The 27,179-nt window shown below is 43.3% G+C and overlaps 1 protein-coding gene across 36 annotated transcripts in view; it reads right to left on the reverse strand.

Annotated features, from left to right (window-relative positions):
- The window catches only part of RIMS1 (regulating synaptic membrane exocytosis 1), a 540,636-nt gene that overhangs the window by 37,252 nt on the left and 476,205 nt on the right, over positions 1 to 27,179 (reverse strand). For all 36 annotated transcript variants that reach the window (XM_069726596.1, XM_069726604.1, XM_069726589.1 and 33 more), the window contains 2 exons: positions 12,154 to 12,295; positions 9,669 to 9,781 (listed from right to left, as the gene is read on the reverse strand). In XM_069726596.1, coding sequence (XP_069582697.1) covers positions 9,669 to 9,781; positions 12,154 to 12,295 — 255 coding nt within the window. The remainder of the gene's footprint in view (positions 1 to 9,668; positions 9,782 to 12,153; positions 12,296 to 27,179) is intronic.

Consider the following 27,179-nt stretch of genomic DNA (forward strand, 5'->3'; position numbering starts at 1 on the left):
AGGTCGGAGTGCGGTGCATACATGGTGATGCAAAGGACTACCCTATGGCCAGGGTGGACATTGAAACGGCATGTGGCACTGAGTCCCACATAGTCGGCGTGGTTCAGGACTTGTTGCACCCTATAATTATTGGCCGGGATTTCTGTTTGTTTTGGGATTTGTGGGGAAATGGTTCTGAGCTGCCTGGCAGGGAACCAGTGAACCCTGGAAGGGTATCGCCACACCCAGAGGCAGACAGTTTTCCTTTTTGTGTTCTGGTTGGGGATGAGGAGGAAGTATCCCCTACATCTGACATTCTGGAGTTAGAAGTTACCGGTGAAAATTTTGGGACTGCCCAACATAGGGACCCCACTCTGAGGGAAGCCTTTAATAATGTCACAGTTATTGACGGGGTGGTACAGGAGCCGGGGGCAGACACAAGATTTCCCCATTTTCTGTTGAGGGGGGAGTTGTTGTACCGTGTCACGAAAATACGGGAGGAGTTGGTAGAGCAGTTGATAGTGCCGGGTCCGTATAGACGGAAAGTGTTGGACATGGCCCATTCACACATCTTGGGTGGACACCTGGGGGTGGAAAAAATGCAGGAACGGGTTGTGCAGAGGTTCTATTGGCCTGGGTGTCACCGGGAAATAGTAAACTATTGCAGGTCCTGCCCTACATGTCAGCTAACTGCTCCTACTCCTCATTTCCGGAACCCCCTTGTGCCACTGCCCATTATTGAGGTACCGTTCGAGAGAATTGCCATGGACTTGGTTGGTCCCTTAGTTAAATCAGCTCGGGGCCATCAGTATATATTAGTCATCCTGGACTATGCCACACGCTATCCTGAGGCAATTCCCTTGAGAAATTCTTCCTCAAAAAGCATAGCCCGCGAGTTGGTCCATGTCTTTTCCCGGACAGGTCTGCCAAAGGAGATCCTGACTGACCAGGGTACACCTTTCATGAGCAAGGTGATGAGGGAGTTATGCAAAGCCCTGAAGATCTCCCAGTTGAGGACCTAGGTGTACCATCCCCAGTCAGATGGCCTTGTTGAGAGGTTTAACAAGACACTAAAGAGAATGCTGAGAAAAGCTATAGAGAAAGACGGTAGAGACTGGGATTGTCTCTTACCCTATCTGATGTTTTCCATTCGTGAAGTTCCACAGGCCTCCACAGGGTTCTCACCGTTTGAGCTTCTATATGGCCGACATCCACGAGGACTCCTGGATATAGCCAAGGAAACCTGGGAGGCCGAAGTCACACCCCACAGAAGCGTCATTGAGCATGTGGCCCTGATGCAGCAGAGGATTGCAAAGGTGATGCCTATCATGAAAGAACACCTTCTCCAAGCACAAGAAGCTCAAGCCAGGGTCTACAACCGGTCTGCAAGAGTGAGGCAGTTCAATCCGGGAGACCGAGTTCTTATGTTAGTTCCAACGGTGGAAAGCAAGTTCTTGGCCAAATGGCAAGGGCCATATGAGGTTGTCGAGAAACTTGGTGAGGTAAATTATAAAATTCACCAACCAGGAAGACGGAAACCATTCCAAGTTTACCATGTCAACCTCATCAAGCCATGGCAAGATAGAGAGCCGACAGCAACTCCGTCATTGTTAAGCAACCCAGAAGGTGAGGTTGGAGCGGTTACTATAGCAGAGACGCTATCAAAGACCCAGAAACAGCAGTGCCGGGAGTTACTCCAGAAAAACAGGGACCTGTTTTCAGAATTGCCAGGATACACGAAGGTCATAGAGCACGAGGTCCTAACAGAGCCACATGTGCGGGTGAATGTGAAACCTTATCGTATTCCTGAGGCTCGTCGAGAAGTTATCTCCAAGGAAGTGGAGCGTATGTTGAGGCTTGGGGTCATTGAGGAATCCAAGAGCGGTTGGTCGAGCCCAATTGTCCTGGTCCCAAAACCTGATGGAGAGTGGAGGTTTTGCAACGACTATCGGAAGTTGAATGAAGTCTCCAAGTTCGACGCTTATCCCATGCCCCGTATTGATGAGCTCATCGAAAGGCTTGGGCACGCCAGATATATATCCACCTTGGATTTGACAAAGGGGTATTGGCAGATCCCCATGGCACAGGAAGCCAAGGAGAAGACGGCCTTTTCGACACCTGATGGATGCTTCCAATATGCCCGGATGCCGTTTGGCCTACAGGGAGCTCCGGCGACCTTCCAGAGGGCTATGGATAGAGTCCTTGCACCCCATAAGGCCTACGCTGCTGCGTACCTAGATGATATCATCATCTTTAGCCCGGACTGGGAGAGTCATCTGGAGAAAGTCCAAGCGGTGTTGGATGCTATAAGAGAGGCCGGATTTACTATAAACCCGAAGAAGTGCGCCTTGGGTAAAGAAGAAGCTAAGTACCTTGGATACATAGTGGGTCATGGAGAAATAAAACCCCAAATCAATAAAGTGGAGGCAATCCAAACATGGCCAAAACCAGTTTCCAAGAAACAAGTTAAAGCCTTCCTGGGAATCGTGGGATATTACAGGAGGTTCATCCCAAACTTCGCCACGATGGCTGCGCCTCTGACTGACCTGCTAAAAGGGACAAAATCAGTAATGGTTAAGTGGTCCGAAGAAACAGAGTCAGCCTTCCAAGAAATGAAAAACGCTTTGTGTAAGCAACCCGTTCTGATGGCCCCAAACTTCAAGAAAGAGTTTATTCTTCAGACAGATGCCTCAGATGTTGGGGTGGGAGCAGTCCTTTCCCAAGAACTACATGGGGAGGAGCATCCTGTTCTCTATCTGAGTAGGAAGCTGTCCTCATCTGAAAAGAACTACTCAGTCGTTGAGAAGGAGTGCTTGGCCATAAAATGGGCAGTGGACACATTGCGGTACTATCTGCTGGGACGTAAATTTAGACTGGTATCTGACCATGCCCCGCTTAGGTGGATGAGAGAAACGAAAGGAAGAAATGCTAGAGTCACCCGTTGGTTCTTAGCCCTGCAGGACTTCAGTTTCCATGTGGAACATAGGGCCGGAAAGCTGCACGGTAATGCGGATGCCCTATCGAGAATCCCTTGTTTAGTGGGGGAAAGTGCCAAGCCCCACGGCTTTAGGCAGAGGGGGGAGGTATGTAGCATGGCTAAAGGGTTTGTAGTCGATGGGAGGTATGTGCCACATAAGTGCCTGGTTGCTGTAATGTAGCCCGGAGTATTCCTTTCTTGCACATAATCTTGTATATGTGTTTCAGGACCTGTGGTAATGTCAGACCACATGGCTAATCATGTGATGGGTTGCTGGGTGGGGTTAGCTCTTTATAAGACTGGCTAATCCTTTACACAGGAGATATGTGTGGAGGTGAAACCCTCCTGAGTGTGTTACGGCTTCAGGACTGAGCCAGATGGACTGGACACTTGCTTTTCTTTGCCTGAACCAAAGGCCTATTTTGCTTTCTGTTATTTGCCACATGGTTTATGAAGCAATAAACCCAGTGAACTTTAAAGGAACACGTCTCCTGAGTGTCAGCCGTCGCAGCTGAGTGAGTGAAATCCTTACAGGTTTTATTGGCTTTTTGATTAAAAGTCAAGTTTTATTACTTTCCACTTATTGCTGCCATATTATTAATTTTGTTAGTGGTTTTCTATCATACCCATTGCTTACTATTACCTATTGAAAATTACTATTTCAGGAAAAGAGGGTGCAGGAACCTAGATATCTTCACCTGATTTAATAATATGGAAATTAAAACCACAAGTGGGCATTGTGGTGCTATGTCTGCTCTCCATTTCTCCATGCTCCTACAATCAGATAAACAGAGGACAGTTGAAAAATGTGGTTGGACAACTCTGCTACTGGTTAATATACTCTTACACACAACCATTTTTACTGAACTAATATTTACAGGATTATACCAACACTTGGGAGACAAAACCCATAAATATAAGTCAGACAAAACATTTTTATGCAGCTTGAGACTAAAGCAATGTAATAAGTTCCTAGGCTAGCAAACTAATGTTACTGTGAATGAGTTTTACTCCAACCCGAAGAATGCTGGGCTTGGGGCAACATCTAAGATAAATGTTTTAACAAATGTATGTAATTTTAAACTTAAGCCATATAATCCTAAAGCGGAGACCAGTAATATCCAACTGTGTAGAAAACCTGAACATTTTTTCACTTCTAGAAAACTTCTATTTCTAAGCACACCTAACACAGAACACTGTGCTGGCAAAGTAATCAAAAGAAGACCTGCAGATGCCATCAGGTAGGAGGTGGTTCTCAGAACCCCAGTCCAGCATTTATAGATTATTGAACTGATGTGGAAAATGGTTTGGGTCCCGCAAGTAATTCAAATCAACTCTAGCTGGCAACCACAACCAAACTATTATTTAAACCAATGACAGGTTAACAGCATTGGGTGGAATATAGCTGATCGCTGTATTAAAAACAGCAGCGAGAAGTCACTCGGACAGGTGGAGCCACTCTTTGGAAGAGTCAAGCTGAATGACAGTTCTCCTGGATTGATTGATGGCCCACAGATGAGGTATATCATCACTAGCCACCTAAAGTGGTATTCCATACATGCACATTGTGCAAGTGAAGTGGAGGCCAGTACACTGCATAAGCCCACGGAGGTCAATGGAAGTGGCTTGTGATGATGTTTTACAACATGCTGTAGTTCTGTTGTTTTTGTATACCAAAAGTTTGCTAAATTCTGCAGCATAAAGATAGTAGATTTCTCCTGAGATTTCCGCCTTGTTATTGAAAGTAGTTTATTTTATGGTCAAGTCTATTTCACCATTCTCATAAAAATCTAAAGATTTTATATTTGAAAGCTGAAGTGATTTCAAGTATTTTGGTACTATTATATATGCCCAGTCCTTGCCTTGAAAATGCTGCATCTCTTGGCCACAATGATCTCCTCATTTCTAAAATGAAACAGTTAATGTGTAATTATACTTTTTGCGGCCAGAAAAGTCAGCAGAATGTTCAGTGCCCATATGTTACAAGTGCTTGAAGTTTGGACATAATGCTGGGCTTGTCTGAAAAAATGTTTACAATTATGTAAAAAATTCCATTATAACACCCTGCTTACCAAGATACGAAGAGTACCAGAAGATTGGTGTAGCCACCAACTTTTTGACAGGAACATTAAGCTTCATATCAGTAAATCATTGATGGCCTTAGCATAGGTCATCAATGTCTGATTGGTTGGGGTCCGAAACCCCGGTCAATCAGCTGTTCTCCGTCTCGGTGGCCATCGCCCAGAATACTCAATTATGGAACTGCTCTGTCTTCTGATAGTGGCCATGGCTGGGTATTGCACATCCGCCTCCTATTCAAATCAGTAGGAGGCGGATGTGTAGTACCTATGGGTCGCCACTATCAGAAGACGGAGCAACTCCACAACTGAGTAGTCCCAACTGGCGGTGGCTGTCACCGACACTGAGAACAGCTGATTGATGGGGATGCCAACCAATCAGACATTGATAGCCATAATCATCAACATTAACAGAAATAAACACTTGATCACTATGTTTGGAATGACTCTCTATAATATATGAGTTTCACTTTTTGTATTGAAGAACTGAAATAAATTAACTTTTTGATGATATTCTAATTTTGTGAGAAACACCTGTACATCACTGGTTGCTAAAGTAAACTGTTTTCTGATTCTGTAATCATCTGAACCAGGTCAACTAATGCAAGTCTAAAATACAGCATAAGATGTTATTAACCCCTCTGTGACCTTAGACGTACTATCCCGTCGAGGTGCCCTGGGCTTATCTGACCCTGGACGGGATAGTACGTCATAGCCGATCGGCCGCGCTCACGGGGGGAGCGCGGCCGATCGCGGCCGGATGTCAGCTGCTTATCGCAGCTGACATCCGGCACTATGTGCCAGGAGCGGTCACGGACCGCCCCCGGCACATTAACCCCTGGCACACCGCGATCAAAGATGATCGCGATGTGCCGGCGGTGCAGGGAAGCACCGCGCAGGGAGGGGGCTCCCTGCGGGCTTCCCTGAGACCCCCGGAGCAACGCGATGTGATCGCGTTGCTGCGAGGGTCTCACCTCCCTCCCTGCTCCCTCCAGCCCCGGATCCAAGATGGCCGCGGATCCGGGTCCTGCAGGGAGGGAGGTGGCTTCACAGAGCCTGCTCAGAGCAGGCACTGTGACGCCTGCAGCACTGTAAGTCAGATCAGTGATCTGACAGAGTGCTGTGCAAACTGTCAGATCACTGATCTGTGATGTCCCCCCCTGGGACAAAGTAAAAAAGTAAAAAAAAAATTTTCCAAATGTGTAAAAAAAATAAAAAAAAAATTCCAAAATAATGAAGAAAAAAAAAAAATATTATTCCCATAAATACATTTCTTCATCTAAATAAAAAAAAAAAACCAATAAAAGTACACATATTTAGTATCGCCGCGTCCGTAACGACCCGACCTATAAAACTGTCCCACTAGTTAACCCCTTCAGTAAACACCGTAAGAAAAAAAAAAAAAAACGAGGCAAAAAACAACGCTTTATTATCATACCGCCGAACAAAAAGTGGAATAACACGCGATCAAAAGGACAGATATAAATAACCATGGTACCGCTGAAAGCGTCATATTGTCCCGCAAAAAAAGAGCCGCCATACAGCATCATCAGCAAAAAAATAAAAAAGTTATAGTCCTGAGAATAAAGCGATGCAAAAATAATTATTTTTTCTGTAAAATAGTTTTTATCGTATAAAAGCGCCAAACCATAAAAAAATGATATAAATGAGGTGTCGCTGTAATTGTACTGACCCGAAGAATAAAACTGATTTATCAATTTTACCAAACGCGGAACGGTATAAACGCCTCCCCCAATAGAAATTCATGAATAGCGAGCTTTTGGTCATTCTTCCTCACAAAAATCGGAATAAAAAGCGATCAAAAAATGTCACGTGCCCAAAAATGTTTTCAATAAAAACGTCAACTCGTCCCGCAAAAAACAAGACCTCACATGACTCTGTGGACCAAAATATGGAAAAATTATAGCTCTCAAAATGTGGTATTGCAAAAAATATTTTTTGCAATAAAAAGGGTCTTTCAGTGTGTGACGGCTGCCAATCATAAAAATCCGCTAAAAAACTCGCTATAAAAGTAAATCAAACCCCCCTTCATCACCCCCTTAGTTAGGGAAAAATAAAAAAAAATGTATTTATTTCCATTTTCCCATTAGGGCTAGGGTTAGGGCTAGGGTTAGGGCTAGGGCTAGGGTTAGGGCTAGGGTTAGGGCTAGGGTTAGGGCTAGGGCTAGGGTTAGGGTTAGGGCTAGGGTTAGGGCTAGGGTTAGGGCTAGGGTTAGGGCTAGGGTTAGGGCTAGGGTTAGGGCTAGGGTTAGGGCTAGGGTTAGGGTTAGGGCTAGGGTTAGGGCTAGGGTTAGGGCTAGGGTTAGGGTTAGGGTTGGGGCTACAGTTAGGGTTGGGGCTAAAGTTAGGGTTAGGGTTTAGATTACATTTACAGTTGGGAATAGGGTTGGGATTAGGGTTAGGGGTGTGTCAGGGTTAGAGGTGTGGTTAGGGTTACCGTTGGAATTAGGGTTAGGGGTGTGTTTAGATTAGGGTTTCAGTTATAATTGGGGGGTTTCCACTGTTTCGGCACATCAGGGGCTCTCCAAACACGACATGGCGTCCGATCTCAATTCCAGCCAATTCTGCGTTGAAAAAGTAAAACAGTGCTCCTTCCCTTCCGAGCTCTCCTGTGTGCCCAAACAGGGGTTTACCCCAACATATGGGGTATCAGCGTACTCAGGACAAATTGGACAACAACTTTTGTGGACCAATTTCTCCTGTTACCCTTGGGAAAATACAAAACTGGGGGCTAAAAAATAATTTTTGTGGGAAAACAAAAAGATTTTTTATTTTCACGGCTCTGCGTTATAAACTGTAGTGAAACACTTGGGGGTTCAAAGTTCTCACAACACATCTAGATAAGTTCATTGAGGGGTCTACTTTCCAAAATGGTGTCACTTGTGGGGGGTTTCTACTGTTTAGGTACATTAGGGGCTCTGCAAACGCAATGTGACGCCTGCAGACCATTCCATCTAAGTCTGCATTCCAAATGGCGCTCCTTCCCTTCCGAGCCCTCCCATGCGCCCAAACGGTGGTTCCCCCCCACATATGGGGTATCAGCGTACTCAGGACAAATTGGACAACAACTTTTGGGGTCCAATTTCTCCTGTTACCCTAGGGAAAATACAAAACTGGGGGCTAAAAAATAATTTTTGTGAAAAAATATGATTTTTTATTTTTACGGTTCTGCATTATAAACTTCTGTGAAGCACTTGGTGGGTCAAAGTGCTCACCACACCTCTAGATAAGTTCCTTAGGGGGTCTACTTTCCAAAATGGTGTCACTTGTGGGGGGTTTCAATGTTTAGGCACATCAGTGGCTCTCCAAACGCAACATGGCATCCCATCTCAATTTCTGTCAATTTTGCATTGAAAAGTCAAACTGCGCTCCTTCCCTTCCGAGCTCTCCCATGCGCCCAAACAGTGGTTTACTGCCACATATGGGGTATCAGCGTACTCAGGACAAATTGGACAACAACTTTTGAGGTCCAATTTCTTCTCTTACCCTTGGAAAAATAAAAAATTGGGGGCAAAAATATAATTTTTGTGAAAAAATATGATTTTTTATTTTTACGGTTCTGCATTATAAACTTCTGTGAAGCACTTGGTGGGTCAAAGTGCTCACCACACATCCAGATAAGTTCCTTAGGGGGTCTACTTTCCAAAATGGTGTCACTTGTGGGGGGTTTCAATGTTTAGGCACATCAGTGGCTCTCCAAACGCAACATGGCGTCCCATCTCAATTCCTGTCAATTTTGCATTGAAAAGTCAAATAGCGCTCCTTCCCTTCCGAGCTCTCCCATGCGCCCAAACAGTGGTTTACTGCCACATATGGGGTATCAGCGTACTCAGGACAAATTGGACAACAACTTTTTGGGTCCAATTTCTCCTGTTACCCTTGGTAAAATAAAACAAATTGGAGCTGAATTAAATTTTTTGTGTAAAAAAGTTAAATGTTCATTTTTATTTAAACATTCCAAAAATTCCTATTAAACACCTGAAGGGTTAATAAACTTCTTGAATGTGGTTTTGAGCACCTTGAGGGGTGCAGTTTTTAGAATGGTGTCACACTTGGGCATTTTCTATCATATAGACCCCTCAAAATTACTTCAAATGAGACGTGGTCCCTAAAAAAAAATGGTGTTGTAAAAATGAGAAATTGCTGGTCAACTTTTAACCCTTATAACTCCCTAACAAAAAAAAAATTGGTTCCAAAATTATGCTGATGTAAAGGAGACATGTGGGAAATGTTACTTATTAAGTATTTTGTGTGACATATCTCTGTGATTTAATTGCATAAAAATTCAAAGTTTGAAATTTTCAAAATTTTCGCCAAATTTCCGTTTTTTTCACAAATAAACGCAGGTACTATCAAAGAAATTTTACCACTATCATGAAGTACAATATGCCACGAGAAAACAATGTCAGAATCACCAGGATCCGTTGAAGCGTTTCGGAGTTATAACCTCATAAAGGGACAGTGGTCAGAATTGTAAAAATTGGCCTGGTCATTGACGTGCAAACCACCCTTGGGGGTAAAGGGGTTAAACATTATATATTTCTGTCATTTAAATAAGATGTCCACAGCATTCATATTTGGGCACAATAGTCTTTTCTTGATACTATTCTTACCCATTGCAGGTGTTGCCAATGTCTGTCGACCAACAAGTTGAGCAGGGCCAAGTCCATCCAAGAAGTCGCTGAACTGACTGTCTATTCCCAATCTTACTCCTGGAAATATTAAGCTGGAAACAAAATATATATAAAGATCTCGTATCAGGTTGGAAACATTTAAACTCCTTTATGTTCGTACTACGTTTCATCAGATTTAATGTATTAAAACTCAGTGAAATTAGAGTGAATCTGTCATCATATTCAGCTGCTTTATGTAAAGACAGTATACTATATGGGTATACTAACTATATTGGTATAGTTCTGTTCTTATATCAGCAAATCAGTCTAAAATATAAGGTTGTTTGGCTAATAGAAGTGATCAGAGAATACACTGGACACAGTTTATGAGTCTGATATACTCATGAAGTGGACACTTTTGTCACCTTTCTCACAGTTATTGAAGGGCTCCTGGGTATGTTACCTTCACAACACCTAGATGTCACCAGCCAGAGGGACTGGAAAAACTCCTTTTATTAAAAGGATTGCCTGGGATAAAGATATTAAAGAGCTATTCTTAGGACAAGTAATCAATTTCAGACTTCTAGTGGTTCTGGCCCACCACCCCAACCATACTTGGGTACTTGCAGTACCCAAGATAGGCCATGAGACAGTGTACAAAGTGGTGGTTTCCTTGCTGTTTTTAGGTCACTGCGGTACTGTTCAGAAATACAAATATAAAGCTCTATGTATCACAGCCCCATGCCAATATTTTACCAGGACTAAGTTCATACTTTGGAATAATACAATCCTCTAACAGTCTTTAATGTTGCTTCATAGTGCTTGCTCATCTTCCGAGAATTGGGGAATTTCTCATTCCCTGCCATTACAATGCATGAGAACAGAGAATACACTAGAGATTACACTAAGCAATAATAGGTCCTCTTCCATGAAACCGCAGAAGCAATTAAAGGTTTTATAGGAAAAGCACCATGAATCAATGGGCCACTAATGTTACTGTATATTACTGGGTGATGACACGTTTCAGTAGGTCAGGACCTTTTGGCACTCTGCAGCACTTAATGGTATCACTGGGAACAGAGTGCAGATGGTACACACAACATTCAATTTATCCTGCAATGAATTTAGAGATAAGTTTGGAATACAGATTCTACCTAAAATATACTCTACCATATATGCTGAGACTTAATCAATGCGTCTACACTTAAGTCTTGGGTTCATGTTTGATTGTTTTTTTAGTAACCAAAACCAGCAAAAAGTTAAACTTTGGCTACATTCACACCATGCTAGCTCCCAAACAATGGGAAGTTTTTTTTTATCAGACTTGATGGAAAGGCATGCAGACTAGTGAATGGCTAGCTCAGTGACAAGTCCCAGTGATGGCATCTAATGATTGCATCACATAGGCAGATCATGGAGCTTAGGAATGGGAGTGGTAGGGGCTTGGTGAAGTGTTTCTGTCTTCTTTTTTATGTAGAACAATCTGACCATTAGGTGATTTATTTTTTCATCCCTAAACATCAATTTTAAGGGTATCTGCACACAATGTATTTTTTAAGGCAAATTTGGCTTGGAATCCACCTAAGAAGGGTTGCAAAAAATGAACATAATGCAAAACAACATTGTAAGGCTGCCATCACACTATCAGTATTTGGTCAGTATTTTACATCAGTATTTGTAAGCCAAAACCAGGAGTGGAACAATTAGAGGTAAAGTATAATAGAAACCTATGCACCACTTCTGCATTTATCACCCACTCCTGGTTTTGGTCACAAATACTGATGTAAAATACTGACCAAATACTGCTAGCGTGACGGCAGCCTAACACTGTAAAAACAACATTGCTGTGTACATGTTCCATCTTTTGTTACATCTTTTAACTACTTCAGGGTTTGTAAACCATGAAGCAGTTAAAGTAATATGTTTATCCTTAGGTTGGCGTCTGCTAGGAAGAGCCACTCGCCAATAACAGTTTAACTTACAGAGGAAAAACTATGGCAAAACCACCATTGAAGATGCTCCAGGAAAGCTTTACCTAAAGGGGTTTTGCCTAGGAAACCCATAGCTGATGAGTCAGCGTCTTAAATACGTCATGTGCATATACCCACAAGACTTCTGCTTGCCCAGTGCTGTCTGCCCAAACCACAACCAGTTGAATTATAGAAAGAACAGGGGACAGAAGTCAACGAAATGTTGATGCATGTGGCTAAGCTTTACTGTCCTTCAAAAATGAAAACAACTCATATGGTGACCTAAATATCCTGTGAATAACATGAATATAATGAAATACTCTTTAGATGCGAAATTTTCTCTTTCAGTTCACATCTGTTGAAATCTATACAGCACTGACAATGATGTGTGAGGTCAATCCATTTTATGAAACCCAGGAATCACAACTGCCGATTCTTTTTTTTTGCATGGATAAATTGAAATGTGAAGTGATAGTAGACATATTGTTGTTAATCTTTCTCCACCATGCACTTACTTTCCCTCAGAGCTGTAACTGTTAATACTTCCATCTGTCGACTCTCGGCTTGGCTGACGCACCATACGACTCCTCATTTCAGCTGCCATTCCCGTCTCTGTGCTTCTCTGAATTGTACTTTTGAATTTCTTGTTGCCAGAATCTATTGAAGTAAATGAAGATTTAGTTAAGTGATACATACCGTAGTAATTATTCTCTTATTAAAGACACCAACCAAATCCACTGAACTAATACAGAAGCAAAGGATAATATTCTAATATTTTCATATTAATTCAAATACAGCTAAGAGCAACAAAGCACCATCTATAAAAGCTGGTGAGCGACAGTAGAATTAGACAAGTAGTATAAAAAATATAATACAAGGTTTATGGTTAGACCATTCTAGGACATTTGAGAGGTTTTTTTCATGAAAATCCCAGTCCAATACAATAGATTGTCCGTGCATATTTAGTTGTACACACTATGTACACATATCTTTAATTGGTCCAGATTTGCAATGGCTATGGCCATACGGATAGATATTTGACATTGATTTACAGTATCAAATTGAAACCAGCAATTTATGATCAATTTTATTTTCCTTCAAAACAATGTTAGATAAGAGCCTTATCCGTACGGTTCCTTGCAACATCTGGCTGCCTTCCAGTTGATTTATTGATAATTTCACTTATATAACAGCTGAAAAGATTTGGCTTTATTTATTTCAGAATACCTATCTGCTAGAATGAGATCAACCTACGGCCACTAAACATAGATAACTAATTCTGGATCACCCATAGACTATAAACTTTTGGGTGGACCGCATTTTAAAACATCACTGCAGAGTAGAACACGTACCATGCAAACATTTATAATTTATGGGGGAGTCCAGAAGTAGTTAAGCACACTCACTCAAAATGTCCTGCAGAATCTGTATCTGTAACCTTTTCTGGATAATAAATTAATGTTATTTGAGAAACTATTACTCATAATATTATTAAAATCAAGCGGTTTGTAACTGCATGGGAATAACAGTATAACAAGACCTTTTCATTTTCCTTATTCGTCATCAGATCAGGCTTCTTTATTTATCATAAAGGGGTTGTCTGGTGTTAGGCTACAAGTCTGCAGCCATTCGAAATGACCGCAGACTTGTGAACTCTCACATAGCGCACTGTGCTTCTCTGATCCCGGTGGTCAGGTGACCACAAGTATGCGATCTGTATACTTATGACCTCATTCCGACTAGACTGTTCCCTTGCTCAATACACTTGTATTGAGTGAGGTCTAGTTGGCATGTGACTACATGTAGGAAAATCACATACTCGCAGTCACACGCCTGCTGCTCCCAGCACCGGAAAATCCTCAAAGCATGCATGAAAGCACGCATGAAAACTGCGCAACGTGTGTCCAAGACATCAAAAAATTCAGCCACTATTATTTGATGACCATAAAATGACCCATATATTCAAACAGAAATATAGCAGATGCACAGTATAAGTGATATGGTAATGTAAAACTCAAATAAATAAATATACAATACAAGCAGTGTACTAAGTTTTGCTTACAAGGATTAGGTGTCGAGCAATCAGCTAAAATGACCATATTCTTATGCAAAACAAGTTTTTTCATGTTAAAGGAGAATGTCACGGGGTTACCGCGACAGTGTGAAGCCAGAAGACCGCAGTGTCTGATTGCTCCTACTCAAATGCTGAGAAGAAACCCTTCTCCTTCATTTTAAATGTGTTTATTTCTTCTGGCATAACAGGTGTTAATCGGCCATGTTGGAAATCCCTGTTCTCACAGCTGAGCTCGGTTAGCCACTCCTTTCCCCTTTATAATCTGGGCTCTGTTACAAATCCTTGTCAAAGCAAGCATTTACTGCATGACTAACGGAGGGAGAGGAGTTCATATGAGAAGGAGAGTAGGAGGAGTTATCTGTGACTGTTGTTCGGTTTGTAAGTGTGGTAATTCCCTATCCTTCTCTATTTTGGTTTATTCCCCTACCTCCATGTCTCAGTGCATTCCTCTGTTATATGTAAGTGAATATTTGTATGCCTGGAGTTTTCTGTTAACCCTTGTTTGTGTTGCCTTGTTTGTCGGGTTAGTGTACTATGGTGCACAGTAGCACCCCTCTTCCCTGGGTCAGGAAAAAGAACAGACGGAGGGAAAACTCAGGAAATAAGGCAAGGGTGGAGGCCCTGGTATCTTCACCTTTAGAAGTGTCCCCGGGAGTAGGGTGAGCTAGGGCACCCTCTAGTGTTAGAGACAGGGAAGAAGCCCCTGGTCCTGGGTCACCCGAGAGCTGTGTCGTGACAGAGAACATGATCTGTGTACAGCTCTGGAGTTGTGGATATGTTGTGGATATGTTAAGTAGTGATAATTTTCTTCTAGTTGGAGATCCACGGGCGGTGATACTCAGGCTATGCCCATTCTGTTCCTTGGTTCTCACTGTTATTTATAGGTTCCCTGCGTAAAGTTCAAAATATTGACTATGGAAACACATTAGGAAAATATATGCGGGTCCAGCAAGGCAATTGAAAGGAGCTGTAATTCCATGTAAACCTTCTGCTGGTTTTCCAACGTTGTACAAATCTTAGTTGTAACGGCTTTTTATTCACACAAGTAAATAACGATAGAAAATTCCACAACATCTCTTTAGATTATTCTTAAAATGAACTCCTGACTGGGTATGCAATTTACGGTACGAGAGTACAGTGTGGCATTTACACTCTTTGAAGCATTTTTGAAAATGTCAGTAGTTTTGCGGAGTTGCAAAACGTAAATACACACATAATAACCTTTTGCATTGTGTAACTGTTGTGAACGTACCTGAACCTGAAAATGAAGATATCGTTCCAGTACAATGAGAAATATCTGTGAGTACATATACACACAGACCTCTAGTACTCTTATGTAAGCCGAATGGCTTTCAGAAAATAACATTCGCTCCAATGCACCAATGTTAAAAAGCAGATTGCCCGAGTTTTAATGTCTTTTGAGAACATAATGTGCTTTGTGAAGATTAAGAGCAATTCCAGTCACAGCTGATATTAACATCAACAGCACAGTAAACAATAAGTAAAGTGGTAAGGACACTGTAAAATCCTGTTTTACTAAATGACTTTGGATTTCAATCTGAACATCACTCAGAATGGAGTAGAAAATGAAATAGTCACGGTATTGTCAAACAACGTAATCTCATTTGATAATGTCTTAAGCAGGCAATCTGCAAATCACATCTAAAAATAATGTTGTCTTACAACTAAAAAAAAAATCACTTCCTGAAGATAGTGCTGATACACCACTGACCATTTCATGGCCATCAATGTTAAAGTTATGGAGAACTCGTTAAATGCTTGCTATTGGTTAAATACAGGTGACCGGTCACTGATCTGAAATATATCTTGTGATATGGTTGAGACTATTGCGTACCACTAGTAGAGGCAGAACATCATGTGACCGCTATTGGGCCTGCAAGGTGGGGGGCGCACCCAACATTTCACTTTAATGGCATCTGCAACCGCAGTGTGCTGATAGAGTGGGATACAATGGTGCAACAGGGACTGTGGGAGCAATCATACTATATGGGAACAGTGGGGTCTTCATACTGCATTGAGGGCTGGGGGGTGTCATACTTTGTGGGATGCTTTGTAAGCATCATACTGTGCAGGGCCTGAGACACCATCAAACCTTGGGGTGAGGTGACAGGAGGCATCATATTGAAAGGGTGGACACTGTACACTTGGGTATGTAGAGGAACAATTACTGTTAAGTGACATAATACATGTCCATCTCATGGGGTTAATTGTTGGGTAATATTTCTATTTCCTACTGTGCCTTTGTATCTTGACTGGGCCTATATATATATATATATATATATATATATATATATATATCTATATATATATAGTAGCATGGCTAAAGGGTGTGTAGTCGACGGGAGGTATGTGTCACATAGGTGGCGTGTCGCTGTGATGTAGCCCGGAGTGTTTTCTTTATTTCACATAACCATCTATATATGTGTTTCAGGACCTGTGGTGTTGTCAGACCACATGTCTAATCATGTGATGGGATACTGGGTGTGGTTAGCTCTATATAAGACAGGCTAATGCTTTACACAGTAGATATGTGTGGAGGTGAAACCCTCCTGAGTGTGTTAAGGCTCCAGGACTGAGCCTGACAGACTGGACACTTGCTTTTCTTTCCTGAGCCACAGGCTATTTGTTTTCGGTTATTCTTTGCCATGTGGTTTATGAAGCAATAAACCCTGTGAACTTTTAAAGGAACGTGCCTCCTGAGTATCAGCCGTTGCACCTGAGTGAGTGAAATCCCTACAATATATATATATATATATATATTTATTTTTAATTTTTTTAGGGGGAGCTGCTCAATTAGAACTTTTTCTTTGAGGCCTTATTATTATTTCTAATCACACCCTTGCTGAAACTGCTTTAGAGACAGATCAAATCCTTATTCTTCCAACAAAGCATATCTTGGTAAGAATATTATTTTTAATCCAATCTCTTTAGAAGATACAACTGTAAGGTACAGAATTACAGTATCCGATTTATACCTTATGCATTACATACATAAACTTTGTACCTTAACATAACTTACTGGTTCTCTAAGGCTACTTTCACACTAGCGTTGTTTTCAATACGTCACAATGCGTCGTTTAGGGGAAAAAACGCATCCTGCAAAGTTGTTTGCAGGATGCGTTTTTGCCCCATAGAGTAACATTACTGACGCATTGCGATGTATTGACACACGTCGCAACCGTCGTGCGACGGTTGCGCCGTGTTTTGGCGGACCGCCGGGAGCAAAAAACGTTAAATGTAACGTTTTTTGCAGCCGACGGACCGCTTTTTCCGACCGCGCATGCGCGGCCGGAACTCCACCCCCAACTCCCCGCACCTCACAATGGGGCAGCGGATGCACCGGAGAAATGCATCCGCTGCCTCGGTTGTGCAGCGCATCAAACGCTAGCGTTGGAATCTCGGTCCGACGCATTGTGACGGGCCGAATCCGACGCTAGTGTGAAAGTAGCCTAATACTGTACGATTTCATACATTTTAATATTTTACTAAATAGATAATTTCTAACCAATGTACAGGACAAAGAAAAAAGTCTGCTGTTTTTGGGAGGGGTTTTTTTGTTTTTTTTTTAACAAAAACAGCATCAAGATTGTATGAAGATTATCTCTGGTACTATTGATACTCCCCACTATAATGGATTGCGCTGGGTTGCAATACATGACACATGCCATATACTAGAGTAGTTCTATTTCTGGAGAAAGGGTTTACTATCATTTTTCCCAATCCTGGATAACCCCTTTAATGTTATCCAAGATATGTTATTAAAAAGAGATACAGTATGTTAATGCTTTTGTTTTCCCAAGAGTGTAATTGTACTTTAATCTTGACTCTTAGAGTAGCTTGAGATGAAACTTAATTTGTAAACAATAAACAATAAGTTACAAACAGACGAAGTTCAGAGCTCTAAACACTTCACTGATGGATACATGGAAACTGGCCTTGTTCTGGACATCAGAAGTGATTTTTATCCCCCAGTGAAAGTCAATTCCTTTTGACATTTCTGTATCACATTTCTCTTCCCACAGAAATAAATTATTTCAGTATATTCTGTGGGAAAATTCAGAGAACAATTATTTATAGTATTGTGGCCTAAACTTTTTCATTGGTGACATCACTATCATTCAATAATAAACTGATATATATTACGACAGTAGAATTTATTTTTAAAGAGAACCTATTTCTTTTACGGAAAACACAAAAAGTGACCGAAGATGTAAATAGTTATACACTCATGACCGAAAGTGTTGGCACCCTTTAAATCATTCCAGTAAATGAAGTATTTCTCCCAGAAAATTATTGCAATTACACGTTTATTTTCTTTGTGTGTATTGGAACACAACAAAAACAGGAAAAAAAAGCAGATTGGCCATAGTTTCACACAAAAAAATGGGAGGAACAAAATTGTTGGCACCTTTCCAAAACAACTTTTCTTCAAGCATGTGAGGCTTGTTCAAACTCACCTGTGGCAAGTAACAGGTGTGGGCAAAATGGAAATCACACCTGAAATCAGATAAAAGGGTAGAAGTTGACTCAATCTTTGCATTGTGTGTCTGTGTATGCCACACTAAGCATGGAGAACAGAAAGACGAGAAGAGAACTGACTGATGACTTGAGAATAGAGATGAGCGATCCCGAACTTAAAAGTTTGGTGTTTGTGCTGGACAGTCCGCTGAACATGGACTTCCCTCCAGACCTCCGTTGCAATGATTAGAGTTCCAGGGGAAGTCCATTGCAGAGAGGGAGAGAGACGAAGCTCCAGAGTTTGGGTCCCCATTGTTTTCAATGGGGTTGGGGTTCTAGTTCAAATTTAGGTACTATTCTGGTACCTGCGCCCAACTTTGGACTAAAGTTCGGGTCAGCTACCAGAACCTGAGTGTAACGCTTGTGCCAAGACTGGTTGGCATGGGCACCTGGGGGTGTGGCCCCACTGGACCACAGACCGAACTTCCCTGGAAGGGGCGTAACTAAGTAGCTTCCTAGGTGTTCAGTGGAGCCTCTGATGGTGAGGTCAGTGTTATGAAAGGCAATTCAGTATCACAATGGACATGGAGGTCAGAGCACATACACTGATCTGACAATAACCCAAAATAATAGAACGAGCTCTGAGACGTGGGAACTCTGCAGACCGCAATCCCTGATCCTCTCCAAACACAACTAGAGGCAGCCGTGGATTGCGCCTAACGCTACCTATGCAACTCGGCACAGCCTCAGAAACTAACTAGCCTGAAGATAGAAAAAATAAGCCTACCTTGCCTCAGAGAAATACCCCAAAGGAAAAGGCAGCCCCCCACATATAATGACTGTGAGTAAGATGAAAAGACAAACGTAGGAATGAAATAGATTCAGCAAAATGAGGCCCGATATTCTAGACAGAACGAGGATAGGAAAGATAACTTTGCGGTCTACACAAAACCCTAAAGAAAACCACGCAAAGGGGCAAAAAGACCCTCCGTACCGAACTAACGGCACGGAGGTACACCCTTTGCGTCCCAGAGCTTCCAGCAAAACTATTTAAAATAGACAAGCTGGACAGAAAAAATAGCAACAAATAGCAAAGAAGCACTTAGCTATGCAGAGCAGCAGGCCACAGGAATGATCCAGAGAAACACAAGTCCAACACTGGAACATTGACAGGAAGCATGAATCAAAGCATTAGGTGGGGTTAAGTAGAGAAGCACCTAACGACCTCACCAGATCACCTGAGGAAGGAAACTCAGAAGCAGCAGTACCAGTTTCCTCCACAAACGGAAGCTCCCAGAGAGAATCAGCCGAAGTACCACTTGTGACCACAGGAGGGAGCTCTGCCACAGAATTCACAACAGTACCCCCCCTTGAGGAGGGGTCACCGAACCCTCACCAGAGCCCCCAGGCCGACCAGGATGAGCCACATGAAAGGCACGAACAAGATCGGGAGCATGGACATCAGAGGCAAAAACCCAGGAATTATCCTCCTGAGCATAACCCTTCCATTTAACCAGATACTGGAGTTTCCGTCTTGAAACACGAGAATCCAAAATCTTCTCCACAATATACTCCAATTCCCCCTCCACCAAAACCGGGGCAGGAGGGTCAACAGATGGAACCATAGGTGCCACGTATCTCCGCAACAATGACCTATGGAAGACGTTATGTATGAAAAAAGAATCTGGGAGGGTCAGACGAAAAGACACAGGATTAATAACCTCAGAAATCCTATAAGGACCAATGAAACGAGGTTTAAACTTCGGAGAGGAAACCTTCATAGGAATATGACGAGAAGATAACCAAACCAGATCCCCAACACGAAGTCGGGAACCCACACGGCGTCTGCGATTAGCGAAACGTTGAGCCTTCTCCTGGGACAAGGTCAAATTGTCCACTACATGAGTCCAAATCTGCTGCAACCTGTCCACCACAGTATCCACACCAGGACAGTCCGAAGACTCAACCTGTCCTGAAGAGAAACGAGGATGGAACCCAGAATTGCAGAAAAATGGCGAAACCAAGGTAGCCGAGCTGGCCCGATTATTAAGGGCGAACTCAGCCAAAGGCAAAAAGGACACCCAGTCATCCTGATCGGCAGAAACAAAGCATCTCAGATAGGTTTCCAAGGTCTGATTGGTTCGTTCGGTCTGGCCATTAGTCTGAGGATGAAAAGCCGAGGAAAAAGACAAGTCAATGCCCATCCTACCACAAAAGGCTCGCCAAAACCTCGAAACAAACTGGGAACCTCTGTCAGAAATGACATTCTCTGGAATGCCATGCAAACGAACCACATGCTGGAAGAACAATGGCACCAAATCAGAGGAGGAAGGCAACTTGGACAAGGGTACCAGATGGACCATCTTAGAAAAGCGATCACAGACCACCCAAATGACTGACATCTTTTGAGAGACGGGAAGATCTGAAATAAAATCCATAGAGATATGTGTCCAAGGTCTCTTCGGGACCGGCAAGGGCAAAAGCAACCCACTGGCACGAGAACAGCAGGGCTTAGCCCAAGCACAAATCCCACAGGACTGCACAAAAGAACGCACATCCCGCGACAGAGATGGCCACCAAAAGGATCTAGCCACTAACTCTCTGGTACCAAAGATTCCAGGATGACCAGCCAACACCGAACAATGAACCTCAGAGATCACTTTATTTGTCCACCTATCTGGGACAAACAGTTTCTCCGCTGGACAACGATCAGGTTTATTAGCCTGAAATTTTTGCAGCACCCGCCGCAAATCAGGGGAGATGGCAGACACAATTACTCCTTCCTTGAGGATACCCGCCGGCTCAGATAAACCCGGAGAGTCGGGCACAAAACTCCTAGACAGAGCATCCGCCTTCACATTTTTAGAGCCCGGAAGGTACGAAATCACAAAGTCAAAACGGGCGAAAAACAGCGACCAACGAGCCTGTCTAGGATTCAAACGCTTAGCAGACTCGGGATAAGTCAGGTTCTTATGATCAGTCAATACCACCACGCGATGCTTAGCTCCTTCAAGCCAATGATGCCACTCCTCGAATGCCCACTTCATGGCCAGCAACTCTCGGTTGCCCACATCATAATTCCGCTCAGCAGGCGAAAACTTCCTGGAAAAAAAAGCGCATGGTTTCATCAAAGAACAATCAGAACCTCTCTGCGACAAAACAGCCCCTGCTCCAATCTCAGAAGCATCAACCTCGACCTGGAATGGAAGAGAAACATCAGGTTGACACAACACAGGGGCAGAAGAAAAACGACGCTTCAACTCTTGAAAAGCTTCCACAGCAGCAGAAGACCAATTGACCAAATCAGCACCCTTCTTGGTCAAATCGGTCAATGGTTTGGCAATACTAGAAAAATTGCAGATGAAGCGACGATAAAAATTAGCAAAGCCCAGGAACTTTTGCAGACTTTTCAGAGATGTCGGCTGAGTCCAATCATGGATGGCCTGGACCTTAACAGGATCCATCTCGATAGTAGAAGGGGAAAATATGAACCCCAAAAATGAAACCTTCTGCACACCAAAGAGACACTTTGATCCCTTCACAAACAAAGAATTAGCACGCAGGACCTGAAAAACCGTTCTGACCTGTTTCACATGAGACTCCCAATCATCCGAGAAGATCAAAATGTCATCCAAGTACACAATCAGGAATTTATCCAGGTACTCTCGGAAGATGTCATGCATAAAGGACTGAAACACTGATGGAGCATTGGCAAGTCCGAATGGCATCACTAGATACTCAAAATGACCCTCGGGCGTATTAAATGCAGTTTTCCATTCATCGCCTCGCCTGATTCGCACCAGATTATACGCACCACGAAGATTAATCTTGGTGAACCAACTAGCCCCCTTAATCCGAGCAAACAAATCAGATAACAAAGGCAAGGGGTACTGAAATTTAACAGTGATCTTATTAAGAAGGCGATAATCTATACAAGGTCTCAGTGAGCCATCCTTTTTGGCTACAAAAAAGAACCCTGCTCCTAATGGCGACGATGACGGGCGAATATGCCCCTTCTCCAGGAATTCCTTCACATAACTGCACATAGCGGTGTGCTCAGGCACGGATAAATTAAACAGTCGACCTTTTGGGAATTTACCACCAGGAATCAAATTGATAGCACAATCACAATCCCTATGCGGAGGTAGGGCATCGGACTTGGGCTCATCAAATACATTCCGGTAATCAGAAAAGAACTCTGGAACCTCAGAAGGGGTGGATGACGAAATTGACAAAAATGGAACATCACCATGTACCCCCTGACAACCCCAGCTGGACACCGACATGGATTTCCAATCCAATACTGGATTATGGGCTTGTAGCCATGGCAACCCCAACACGACCACATCATGCAGATTATGCAACACCAGAAAGCGAATATCCTCCTGATGTGCAGGAGCCATGCACATGGTCAGCTGGGTCCAGTATTGAGGCTTATTCTTGGCCAAAGGCGTAGCATCAATACCTCTCAATGGAATAGGACACTGCAAGGGCTCCAAGAAAAACCCACAACGCTTAGCATATTCCAAGTCCATCAAATTCAGAGCAGCGCCTGAATCCACAAACGCCATGACAGAATATGATGACAAAGAGCAGATCAAGGTAACGGACAGAAGAAATTTTGACTGTACCGTACCAATGGTGGCAGACCTAGCGAACCGCTTAGTGCGCTTAGGACAACCAGAGATAGCATGAGTGGAATCACCACAGTAGAAACACAGCCCATTCAGACGTCTGTGTTCTTGCCGTTCAACTCTGGTCAAAGTCCTATCGCACTGCATAGGCTCAGGTTTAAGCTCAGGTAATACCGCCAAATGGTGCACAGATTTACGCTCACGCAAGCGTCGACCGATCTGAATAGCCAAAGACATAGACTCATTCAAACCAGCAGGCATAGGAAATCCCACCATGACATCCTTAAGGGCTTCAGAGAGACCCTTTCTGAACATAGCTGCCAGCGCAGATTCATTCCATTGAGTGAGCACTGACCATTTTCTAAATTTCTGGCAATATACCTCTATCTCATCCTGACCCTGACAAAGAGCCAGCAAATTCTTTTCTGCCTGATCCACTGAATTAGGCTCATCGTACAGCAATCCGAGCGCCAGGAAAAACGCATTGATATTACTTAATGCAGGATCTCCTGACGCAAGAGAAAATGCCCAGTCCTGAGGGTCGCCGCGCAAAAAAGAAATAATAATCAAAACCTGTTGAACTGGATCACCAGAGGAACGAGGTTTCAAGGCCAGAAATAACTTACAATTATTTTTGAAACTCAGAAACTTAGTTCTATCTCCAAAAAACAAATCAGGAATAGGAATTCTTGGTTCTAACATAGATTTCTGATCAATAGTGTCGTGAATCTTTTGTACTCTTGCCGAGAGCTGATCCACAAATGAAGACAGACTTCTAATGTCCATCGCTACACCTGTGTACTGAACCACCCAAATGTCTAGGGGAAAAAAAAGGCAAAACACAGTGCAAAGAAAAAAAAATGGTCTCAGAACTTCTTTTTTCCCTCTATTGAGAATCATTAGTACTTTTGGCTTCCTGTACTGTTATGAAAGGCAATTCAGTATCACAATGGACATGGAGGTCAGAGCACATACACTGATCTGACAATAACCCAAAATAATAGAACGAGCTCTGAGACGTGGGAACTCTGCAGACCGCAATCCCTGATCCTCTCCAAACACAACTAGAGGCAGCCGTGGATTGCGCCTAACGCTACCTATGCAACTCGGCACAGCCTGAGAAACTAACTAGACTGAAGATAGAAAAAATAAGCCTACCTTGCCTCAGAGAAATACCCCAAAGGAAAAGGCAGCCCCCCACATATAATGACTGTGAGTAAGATGAAAAGACAAACGTAGGGATGAAATAGATTCAGCAAAGTGAGGCCCGATATTCTAGACAGAACGAGGATAGGAAAGATAACTTTGCAGTCTACACAAAACCCTAAAGAAAACCACGCAAAGGGGCAAAAAGACCCTCCGTACCGAACTAACGGCACGGAGGTACACCCTTTGCGTCCCAGAGCTTCCAGCAAAACAAATAGACAAGCTGGACAGAAAAAATAGCAACAAATAGCAAAGAAGCACTTAGCTATGCAGAGCAGCAGGCCACAGGAATGATCCAGAGAAACACAAGTCCAACACTGGAACACTGACAAGAAGCATGAATCAAAGCATTAGGTGGGGTTAAGTAGAGAAGCACCTAACGACCTCACCAGATCACCTGAGGAAGGAAACTCAGAAGCAGCAGTACCAGTTTCCTCCACAAACGGAAGCTCCCAGAGAGAATCAGCCGAAGTACCACTTGTGACCACAGGAGGGAGCTCTGCCACAGAATTCACAACAGGTCAGACTTGTGCAATAGGAAGCTACCAGGTACCACTCCAGGGTGGAGTCGGACTGTGGATGCTGATCCCACCGGGGACAAGACACGGGCAGGCAGGCACGGCTGTGACAGAGACCCTGACCGGCGGACTGGCTTGACGGAGATATAGACAGGCAGACGGGCACGGCTGGCACTCAGGCTGACAGGTGGGCACGGCTGGTACTGGCAGACAGGACTGATACTCTGGTAAGAACTGGTATTCAGAAGGATGTATGGAAACAGGTAAGCACCTGTTCAGACTGGAGAATATAAAGAAACAGGTAGAGACCTGTATGGCAAGTTGCAGAATAAAGATAGAGCAAAAGTGGAAGCAAAGCAAAATCACAGGAGGCAGAGTAAGAGTAGGAGGTGGAGGTAAGAGAAGAGAAGAAGGCAGAGCTATGAGCAGAGAAGGAGAAGGCAGAGCTATGAGCAGAGAAGGAGAAGGCAGAGCAGGGAAGGAGAAGGCAGAGCAGAGAGTAGAGTAGGCAGAGCCAAGGACGGAGCCGCAGGGGGCGGGGCCAAGAGCGGAGATGCTGGAGGCGGAGCAAAGAGCGGAGATGCTGGAGGCGGAGCCGAGAGCGGAGATGCTGGAGGCGGAGCCAAGAGCGAAGATGCTGGAGGCGGAGGCAAGAGCGGAGATGCTGGAGGCGGAGCCAAGAGCGGAGATGCTGGAGGCGGAGCCAAGAGCGGAGACGCTGGCGACGGAGCCAAGAGTGGAGACGGAGCCAAAAGCAGAGACGCTGGAGGCAGAGCCAAGAGCGGAGACGCTGGAGGCGGAGCCAAGAGCCAGAACCGCAGGAGGTAACACCAAGAGTGAAAGAGTGCAGAACCACAGGTTGTGGTGAGGAAAGCCGAGAGGCACAGAACCACCAGTTGAGGCAGAACAAAGCAGAGATGCAGAGCCACAGAAAGTGGCAAGCGGAGCAGATGGACAAGGCGGAGGTACACACAGCAGAGTGGGAAATGACAAATGACAAAGGAGAAACAGGAATGGACATAGACCAGAGTTCAGACAGGAACAGACACGGATACACAAACAGAACACAGATGAAGGCCTGCAGTATTGCAGCCCTCTGAGACAGGAAACACACGACCTGGCAGCTCAGTAGCGAGTGCTAACTGAGGGGAATAGTTTGCTCAGGCATCCTCCAATGGGAGAGGATGCCTTAAGTATCAGAGGCCTCAAGGCTATTGGCCAGGAACACCCAAGAGAGATGCACACAGTCTCAATAAGAATCCGGAGTGGCTGGCGCCGCCCCCTATGCACACAGCCAGGAAGTGTACACAGAGCAAGCCGCCATGAAGCACATGGCATGGAGCCAGCAGCAGACAGATCTCACAGCATGGCACTGGGTGAGTGAGTTGATGTAACAGGCAGGTGGGGAATGGAAGGCCATGCAGTGATGCCGGCAGGGTTGTTACACTGAGATTCCACAGGTCCACTCATCCTTCCTTGAGAACCAAATTCCTGAACAATATAAACAATCTCAAGGTTAGAAGTCCATCTCTTGACATCTTGGTGTTCCTTTGACCATGGAGCGCAACATAATCAAGAAATCATGTGTAATTGCAATAATTTTCTGGGGGAAATACTTCATTTTTCTGGAACAATTTCAAGGGTGCCAACACTTTCAGCCATGACTGTATATATTAGTGAATCAGATGATTTTGTTCAGTATTACAGAGACACAGGCTTTGCTTTCATATTAACAGAGGAATCTATCTCCCCTGTGTTGCACACAGTATGCCCCACACAATTGTAACTACCATGATATTCAACTTAACAGAGAAAGCCGTTTATAATGTGCATATTTTTTCTATAATAACTACACAGTAAGTTTGTTACTTTATTGACAATGACAAACGCTGGAAATCAAAGCTAGAATTACACACTACAGAAATTGTGAAACTGTGCTCACTGAAATTACATTCACAGAGACACATTTTATCACTATAGACTGTATTAACACAAAAATTGCCATAGGAAATAAAACAAACAACAAACAACATGAAAGTGTAAAAGGTGAGATGAATGGATAAATATACTGCAAGGGAAAACTCAGTCCTGGAAAAAGGGAACATGCCATAAAATGCTTATTGTTTTTATGCTTTTTTCTACATTGTAATGTGACAATCTATATTTAAATTTACATGATACACCTTCCTGTTGTGTGGAGATAACTTAACAGTAGTTATTATCATAACTGGCAGGAGAACAATGAAAAGTAACACTTCCTTTTAAAAGCTGGAGGCAGATATGACAAGATCACACCACACCATACCACACCACACCACTGATAACATGTCTCAGCCCACCTGCCCCTGTGTCTGCTACCATAATACTGTACAGAGGATAAAATATAAAAAATGCAATCTTGAAATAAGACTATGTACTGATAGCTGAAACTAGAATATATACTATATATATATATATATATATATATATATATATACACACACACACACACACACACACACACACACACACACACACACGTACTTGTGCTTCTCAGAAAATTAAAATATCATCAAAAAGTTAATTTATTACAGTTCTCCATTACACAAAGTGAAACTCATATATTATATAGAGTCATTACAAACAGTGTG

The sequence above is a fragment of the Ranitomeya imitator genome, chromosome 5 (assembly GCF_032444005.1).
Source record: "Ranitomeya imitator isolate aRanImi1 chromosome 5, aRanImi1.pri, whole genome shotgun sequence".
In the NCBI taxonomy this organism is placed as follows: Eukaryota; Metazoa; Chordata; class Amphibia; order Anura; family Dendrobatidae; genus Ranitomeya; species Ranitomeya imitator.